The sequence below is a fragment of the Gavialis gangeticus genome, unplaced genomic scaffold, assembly GCF_001723915.1.
Source record: "Gavialis gangeticus isolate Ggan-Ray unplaced genomic scaffold, GavGan_comp1, whole genome shotgun sequence".
Classification (NCBI taxonomy): domain Eukaryota; kingdom Metazoa; phylum Chordata; order Crocodylia; family Gavialidae; genus Gavialis; species Gavialis gangeticus.
Window position 1 is genome coordinate 173788095 of NW_017729024.1, and position 9299 is coordinate 173797393.

Here is a 9299-nt window from a genome sequence, read left to right on the forward strand (position 1 = left end):
GGGGGTGTGTGTGGGTGTGTGTGTGTGTGTGTGTGTGTGTGTGTGTGTGTGTGTGTGTGTGTGTGTGTGTGTGTGTGTGTAACACTGTCCATTAAAATGTCCGTATTTACTAATAGTTGCTACAAAGCAAATGTGAGATGATCCCAAGTTGATTCTGCAATAGGTCACATATGCTAGTGAGGTGGCATGTCTGGAAATGTCAAAGATGAACTTGAAATCCATGACAAGTGCAGGCAAAAATAGGAAAATACTTGTTTTTTTCAAAAGGACAGGAACATTTTTCAGCCTGCTCTAATAGTTTTAATGTTAGCCAGCTTTTGGGCCTTGATTTGCCCAACTATGCTTAAGCTCAGTACAACATTATTTCACGTGTTAGCCCATTTATTTTGGCATACTACTTGGTACCCAAAGGAGTACAGAATTTACTCATAAATGAATAAAGTAAATATCCTACTCTTTTGGCATCCATCTTGGTGACAAAAAAAAACATTGCCACCATTATTCATATTCTTTTTAAAGGTTCTGTAGTCCATGTCCTGACAAACTTCCAATCCACAGTCATTCATGGAAGACTACTGTGTGTCAGTGATGGCAAAAAACAGATAAACACTTTCCAATGTAGTAATCATCCTTCAAGGTAGGAAGGTGAAACACCACTTTTCTAACATATGAGACATGCTTTATGCAAAACCCAACTCATCATCTTTCTAGATCAGTGAACAGTAAAACTCAAGACATTCCCATCTGCCTCAACAGCTGAAGTATAAGTCTCATATTGAACCCACCATTTCTCAGAGCATTGGATAATCATCTCGAGCTTCATAAAGGACATCCTAAATCCCTATCCTTTCATATCCATTAATTTTGGTTTTAGGATTTAAGGGATAGAGAAATTACCATTTTAGTGGGTCTTACACTATGTACTTTCATGTTTCAGAAAAATCAAGCTGAATGAAAAAAAAGGGGCACAGCAAAAGTTCAGAAGATGCAGGTAAACCAATAAAATAATCAGCAGACATTTGCTGTTGCCTAAATGCAATTCTTATGGACTGACTAGGAGACAGATGAATCTTGATCATTTGTCAGAATTTGACATAGGAAGCCAGACAGGAATAGCCTAATAAAAGGTGGCAAACAACTACACTTGGACCATTTCTTCTTATTTTATCAAGTCAAGAATTCTGTCACAAGTATTTGGTTCTTATAAAGTTCATTGTGAATACCCCATATTTTCCCTTTGAATCCAGTTGCCCCATGTAGAACAATACTTTTAATGCAAATAATAAATTAAAATTTCCTAGCCTGAATCCATGCTAATCTGCAAGCTTTGCCTTCACAGGTCCCCAACCTCATATTTTTGATGATTGTGACATCAGGACCCAAACCAAATTTCTCATCTACCAACCTATTCCCATCTCTACTCTGTTGTATGGATGTGAAACTTGGACAGTATACTGAAAACACCAAAAGCTTTGGAACATTATCATTAATTATGTCTTCAGAAAACCCTCCATATCAATTGGAAGGACAAAAGAACAAACATCACCATTTTAGCTCAAGAAAGTACCACCAGCACTGAAACAACGTTAATATACCAGCTCCACCGGACAGGTTGTCATAAGGATGCCTAAAAACAAATCCACAAAACAGCTTTTATACACCCAACTCACTGATAGTCACTGCAGTAAAGGTGGGTAAAAGAACAGATTTAAGGACACCTTAAAGGCCAATCTGAAGAAATGCAATATTACCATCAATTCATGAGAGACCCAAGGACTGAATCATTCTCCACAGTGCTATAATGTGTGGCCAGGCATTGATCATTTCAAGCAAACTCTCCTCACTGTGGAGGCAGATAGTTGCAAAAGACAAATATAAAGAATCACCAGGCTATATGCCTCCCTCCCCAAATCATTTCCCATATCTGCACTCAAATATGTGGATCTAAGATAGGTCTCCTCAACCATCTACAGACTCACTGATGACTTTTGTATTTACTGGAAGACTGTCATACTTGTACTGAGGGATTTCCACAGCTGCCAGCAATGACTACACAATGGGCTCCCTCACTGTAGACAATTTAGAATCTTAAAATTATAGGACTGGAAGGGTCACCTGGATCAACCTCTAAGCACTATAGTTGGATATTAACCTTTGCCTCTATCAGGAGACCAGCCCTTAAGTCTGGAAATCGGAGACTCATACAGTAACAAACTGTAGCACTCTTCTGGGATTATTTTCATTTCTGCCAAAGTGGTAAAGGAAACTGGAAGTTCTGAAGGAGAAGTCGTTGCTTGTGTCACTGGTTGAATTGACCCCCTATGATGAGGTGTTGAATGGTTCAGTGCTGAAAGTATCAATGCTAAATGCGGCTGTGTTTGGTGCAGTGCCAAATGAACTGATGCCAAAGTCACATAGACAGACATATAGTTAATTTATCTAAAGAAAAAAGAGTGACAGGTGCTGGGGTCTGTTGTACAAGTGCAAATATATCTGATTCTTGCAATGCCAACTTCAACAGTATCAGCTTCTCTCTTATTGGCTGATCTTCTGGCCTCCACTTAGAAGGTAATGCTGAAGGAGCCTGGTGCCAAGAAGGTAACTCATAGCTGTGTTTCTTTGTTCCAAAGGCAGCAGAAATAGCTGGCAGATTCTTTGGAGTTTAAACCAAGAAACCTTAGAATAAAACAATGAAGAAGGCTCTTCCTTCAGTTATGTCTCTTGCCCTAGTATTGAGAGGTTGGTCCAAGCTTCAGTGTTCTTGTGTATGACCAGTTTAAATCCTCTTATATTTAGTTGTACCAACATTGCTCTTTTAGCTGAAACAGTGCTGTTCAATTGACTAGGGCCAGTCCACAGGCTGGATTGGGCCCTGCACCACCTCTACGCACCATGATTGGTCCGCAGGGCCTCACACTACCTCCACCCAACCAGAGCCCAATTGTGGCTGAGAGGCAGTTGTGTGGGTCCTCAGGGCCCAATCTTGGTTCAGCCAGGATTAGTCTCTGGGGCCCTGTGCCACCTCCATCCAGTTGTGATGAAGCTGATCTAGTGCTCAGGGCCGTAGCTTAGAGGGCTTTCGACAGGATTTGTGGGGAGTCCCATGGGTTGGACATGGAACTGGGGACTGGCTTTTGCCCCCTGGCCAGAAGTTAAGCATCCTTGTTTCCTCCGTAGCCCTTTATGGGTCTTAGTCTATCTGCCACTCAGTGGACACATCTACACGTGCGCATTTACTGCTCAGTAACCAAAATTACTGCACAGCATGGGTGCATGTCTACATGTGCATACCTGTACTGCATAGTAAATACAGTGACTTATGTTGACTTGAGCATAAATTTGATACCTGCATTATGAAGGTATCAAATTTATGAACAGTAAGTTATTGCACAGTAACACATGTGTAGACACCTTACTGTGCAGTAACTCTGTGTGTGTGAACTGACTTGGTTTAGTTCACACATAGTACTTTAGTACCAAGTCAGTCCACTCAAAACATTAATGCACTTTAATGCCTGTGCGTCTGGACGTTAGCCTATTCTTGCTTACTGGGCAGTGACTAACTGTGCAGTAAATTTAAGATGGTGTAAATGCATGTGTAGACATGCCCAGCTGCTCCCAAAGTACCTGCCTTGCTTGAGCTGAGAAGCAAAAAATTGCTATGCACACCATATAAAAGAAAAGAAAAGGAAAGGAAAGCCCTGACTTCCTCTTAAACAATGACTGTTCACTCAAATAGGTTATAGTTCACAAACTAACTATATCTGGGATTAATTCAGGTAATACAAGAGAAAGCCTAACTACTGCCTGCCAGAAGGAAATATCAGACAGCAATGAGTGAAGAGATCTGGAAAAGGTTAAAGATGCAAACAATGAAGTACTCTGAACAGTCACTTTCAAACTTTTGTCTTGCAAGTTTTCTTCTTTATAGCTAGATAAATGTTTGCTTTCAGCCATCTGTCAGTACAGAATGTCCACAAAGTTAATCCCAAGTGATGGATGTACCTAGTGGATGTCCAAAGGGATAACTATGTGCTCGTTACTCACCCTTCCTTTTTCTTAAAGGTGATACCTAGAATCACCCAACCTCTTCAGGATCAAGCAGCAGTAACTGATGGGCAACAAGAATCAGAATGTGTGTTTCAACACATTTTTTTTTTTAAAGCAGGAATTTAAGGCGACAACTAAAAGTAATGATATGCAGAAGCTTGGGACTATACTGTCATAACCCTTCTGAGAGTTGGCAAGGATACCTGTCTCACGTGCATCTCTTCACAAGACCAAGGGCAATACTCTAAGTAATGCTCCTTGATTGACCCACCCATTTGCCTATCTTTCCTAAAGAGGATGAATGATGCCAAAATCCTTCTCCATAACAGCCAATAAAACAATCTGATGTTAGAAGAGTGCTATAGAAAAGGAAGAGGTCTGTGTATATGCAAACAGTCAGTTATTATGAGATAGAGCAAGTTGTCTGTAGTCAATGCTAAGACTATGCACAAAGATGCTGGGTTTTGTGGAACAACTTCTTGTGGTGAACAACAAATAGCTCCCATGAATCCAGCTCTTCTCATGTAGTACTAAACACCTGGCACAGAGAGGATTAACCACTAAGGATTTACCTTACCTTCAGCTAGTGGTTTTTCTGCTCCTGTTGCATATGTTTCTGCTGAGCCTCAAAATGAGTTGAATCACAAGACAAGCTCATAAACTTTTGTTCTAGCCCCAGTTTCTACCTATCCTAACCCAGCAACATGGCCCATAAACCTGATTCATGTTTCTCAAGAAGACAGCTTTCAAAGAATGGCCTTAGATGAATGTTAACTCTTTACTGATCATAAGCTCAATTATTTGATGGAAGAATGCTAATTAATTGAATATAGCCCAGAACAGAACGTGATCCTTTATTGCAGTTACACTACAGTAAATTTATTAGCAATTCTGGTATTTTATATGAACCATACCAAAGTATATTTTAATGAAAAGATAGTTTGATAAACAGACAAAAAAATCCATACAGAATGGGCTTTTTTCATGCTTGAATACAGTATATTGAATAGCATCATTCCTTCTTAGATGTTTTTACTGTAACTATACAGCTTGCATTAGTTAGGGATCATGGATGGCTCCATAAAAACAACAACAACAACAACAACAAAAAACTTTATGGAGCCATGTTGTTAATTTTTTTCCCACAGTATTTGATGACAGAACAGCTATCATATGATCACGATACAGACAAACGGTCATGAAAAATGGAGCTCAGACTATGGGTATTATAAGCCCTGTGAGGCTCACAAGTAGGTGCTAGGGCACTGGTTTTCAAACTGTGTTCTGTGAAATCTTGGGCTATCACAATACATTGTCAGGGGTTCTGCATAGACATTGGGGTTAATGGCAGAGCAAGCTGGGAGGCTGTGCACTTCCATTGCCGAGCTGGTTAACATCAGCTCACGCAGGGGTAGGGGTGTGCAGCAGAAGAAGTGATATGAAAGGGTTCTGTGACTGAAGCAGGTTTGAAAACCGCTGTGCTAGGGGACCACAAACAACCTGCCTTTCTGCCATGCTGCTAATTCATAGAGAGATTTCATTGTGGAGAAAGTATCCAAGTATAGAACAGAAGAGCTTCATAGCAGAAATAGCACAGAAAAGCCAGACCAGATAGTTTAAAGGAAACAATAATCCCTACTCACCTATAGTTGGATCATGATAATCAGGAAAGCGATGACTTATGAACTGCATTGTCATTGCTGGAGAGGAAAAAGAAATGGAAATATTATTCTCTTTAAAGTGAAATGAGGTGAAATAAAGCAGAAGAAATTCAGAATTCAGAAACCCAAACATTGGCCTCCTTCTGACTGGACCAAAAATCTGGCTGATATTTGCAACTTTGTGGGGGCAAAAAGACACATTAAATTATTGTGGTTTTTTCTGCAGATTCTTTACCCTACCTTAGTAATATCTGCATGACCAGAATGATTTAAAAGTGGACAAGAAGAGATATCCTAGGAAACAATCTGGTCTGTTTAACAGCTAGAGGATGAGGCAGGCTGATAAAAATTGCATATAGCTACCTTGACTTGGCTTTAATTGGGGTAACTCAGGGGACAATTAATATCTAGGTTATCCTGTATGTAGAAATAACCCACATAAAGGTTTTGAAAGAGCATAAGTTTCACCCAGAGTCATTGCAGTAGAAGGGACTTCAGGACTCACTAAACTATGAGTGCTTTTAAAGGAACTTTGAGGTAGGAAAACACCTTTGTTGTGCATGTGGAAAACTGAAGCACAGAGAGGGTTAATGAAAAATAGATAGTATTGTGTGAGTACCTGTTTTAGAATACAGTAAAAGATAAAAGCACAATAAAAAACAGTTTTATTTGAAATCAAATTATTTTCCTCTTCTTTCACATTTTATTTAGCAACTTGTCAAGTCAAATAGCCACAAAAGAGAATGCCATGTCTTTTTTAACTCTCTGTTAAATACCACTTAAAGCCTAGTCAATGGCCACATTTCTCCCCTAAGCAAAAATATTGTTAATGATCTTACAATTACATATGAATCTATTCATTAGAGGCTTAATAAGATACCCCATGAGGAAACTCAATAAAGTTGCCATTGTGATGGAGCACATCCTAAGTAAAGATACAGCATTAAGAAAGTATCACAGTTTGAAAAAGTTTATTTTAATTTTGAAGGGAAAAATGTACTGGAGAAGCTAATATTCTTCATGTTAAACTGGGGAACAGGCTCTTCTCTATAAAGGTTGGCAAGTCATTAATTTTTCAGTTTGACTGCCAAAGAAAGAAATTATTTGGACAAGAAGAGCAGGTCAGAATGATACAAAATATTACTTTCCCTGTCAAAACATGAACTAAAAGATTTTTTTCTACAGATTGAATGGATATTTCCATTTCACAAATCTGTAATCAAAAGCAAACAATGCTAGATCCAAACACCTGGGAGGAGAACAGGTGTCCCCTTTTAACCAGTCACCCAGTTGAAGCAATGTTGCTCAACCTTTTTAGACTCAAGGGTCTCCTGGAACCCCTCAGAAAATACCAGCTCTTGCTTTTCACTTGATTTTTTACTACAGAAAAGTGATAGAGCAGTTCTTCTGTTCAAAGAACTCAGAAAGACAACAACAGCTCACAATCTGTTTAACACTATGGGCTTCTATTTGAAGTTGCTGGGTTTATCTTGTGAATCATGCCTGCTGTATCTTGGGACACCCCAGTGTGCCATGACACCCTAGTTAAGAATTACTGGCTGTGTCTGCATGAGACGCTGACTGCACGGTAGCTCATTACTACTTCACAGTAGCTCATTACTCCTGCACAGTAGCACTGTGTGGCACAAAGCATGATGCGATGCTACCACACAATAGCAATGAGCTACTTCATAGTCAGCATCACCAAAAAGTCGTTCAGGGATGCTACTGCACAGTAACTTGGTTACTGCACAGTCATTTAGTACTTGTGTACTGACCATCATACTGGGTGTATTTATGCGCGCCTGAACTTAAAGTGCATTAAGAGAATTTAGCCACATGTGTACACACTGGTGTGCTAATGCTCATTAAGGTGCATTAAATTTGCATGTGAACAGTGATGTTACTTTAGCATGTGTGCAGATGCATTAATGTGCATTAACACAGTGTGTATCCATTGATGCACACTGTGTTAATCCATGTTAGTGCGTCTAGGTGTGTGCTACCGTGACTTTCCTATTTGCGCCTACATTTGATACCTGCTTTTTGATACATGCCTAAATTTGATGTGAACCTAAATTTAATGTGTGTAGAAATGGCCCCTTAATGCACCTTAAAAAGGGCAATGTTAGGCTAAGTCTGTTTAAAAGAGGTACGTGTAGACACACCCAATGTGGAGCATTCTGGGGAGGGGAGAGGATTCTCAGCATGTTGTGTTAGTGCTGAGATGATTTCCATGAAAGACATATTACTGGAGCAGGAACTGACTCCCAGGTATCCCAACTCCCATGTGGATACTATAATTATCAGGCTAGCAATTAATTCCCACTTTTGCCTACTGAATATTTCATCCTTTTAGTAAAACAGCTCCAACAAAAGAGACTGAGGAAGCCTCAGCCAAAAGTACTCTATAGCAGGATGGTTCAGACGCACCAAACATGCTCACATTTTAGGCAGAAGAGAGAAGCATGCTGATATACCGCATGCTGAGTGAATGCCATTACATAAAAAGTAGACTCCTTCCCTATTTGTAAATCTTTCCCGCAATTTGTGTTCATCTGACACCTCTCAGGAAATTCTACCTGCGTTCATGAATACTTTGAGGGCAACAGAAACACCATTTTTTCAGAAAAATAAAAAGTTCACCCAAACCTACTGTTGATAAAATTCTTTCTGACCAGAGACAGACGTCATTCCATTTGAGAGATCCAGCACTTTAATATAAAACTACTGCTAATTTCCATGTTGTTAGGAGATGAATACAAAAAGGCCTGTCCTTGTCAGACTTATGGGCAACCACTGAGAGGAAAACCTGATGGAAAAACCGCCAGCAGTTTTGTTCCAAAACTTCACAATAACATTAAAAAGACTGATTGGTAAAAAAAAAAAAGTTTGGCTGTATTTTTACAAATGACACCAACTATGGTGCCTGCTTTGATTTCTGATTCTGTTTTACTAACATCCACTCATTAAATTTGAAGCAGGAGACAAACAACCCTTCTTTAAGCTATACGGAAACAGTTTCCTCTGATCAGATTGTTTAATGGCTGAACACTATCCCCTCACAAAAGTTTTAGAAAAATCATTTCAGCCAGCCAGAAAATAATGCTCATCATTTTGTGGTAGAAGGGTTTACATTTATCATGGGGTGGAGGGGCAGTAACACCTAAAATCCCACTTCAGCCTTAATTCAAGGGTTTAAATTGTATACGCTCCTTGTGCAGACCATCTGAACTAAACTGAACTTCACCTTAATTAGCTAAATTGACACTGGAGTAGCCTGCATTTCCTAAGGAGATTTGTGCATGTTTTCAGATCCCAAAAGTAAAGTGCATAGCTTAGGTCCAGCAGTATTATCAGCTCTCACAATTTATAGAGTGTTTCAGGCTAATCAGTGGTTTTCTCTTACCAAATCAGCCGCTGAGCTACAGTGATCAAAAGACTGCAATTGTCTTGCAAAGGGAAATGTGTCTACACCTGTGGGTTATGAAAAAAAATCTTGAAAATGCAACCCTTAAAGAATTAGAAAGCAGAAGAAAAAATAAAAAGAAGGCATTTAAAAAGGCATTTTAAAAAAACATACTTGTG

General features: G+C 39.4%; 1 protein-coding gene across 1 annotated transcript in view; it reads right to left on the reverse strand.

Moving 5' to 3' along the window:
- Positions 1 to 9299, reverse strand: part of RIT2 (Ras like without CAAX 2) — a 360107-nt gene that overhangs the window by 248998 nt on the left and 101810 nt on the right. Inside the window, exon 2 of the mRNA XM_019518099.1 lies at positions 5694 to 5750. Coding sequence (XP_019373644.1) covers positions 5694 to 5750 — 57 coding nt within the window. The remainder of the gene's footprint in view (positions 1 to 5693; positions 5751 to 9299) is intronic.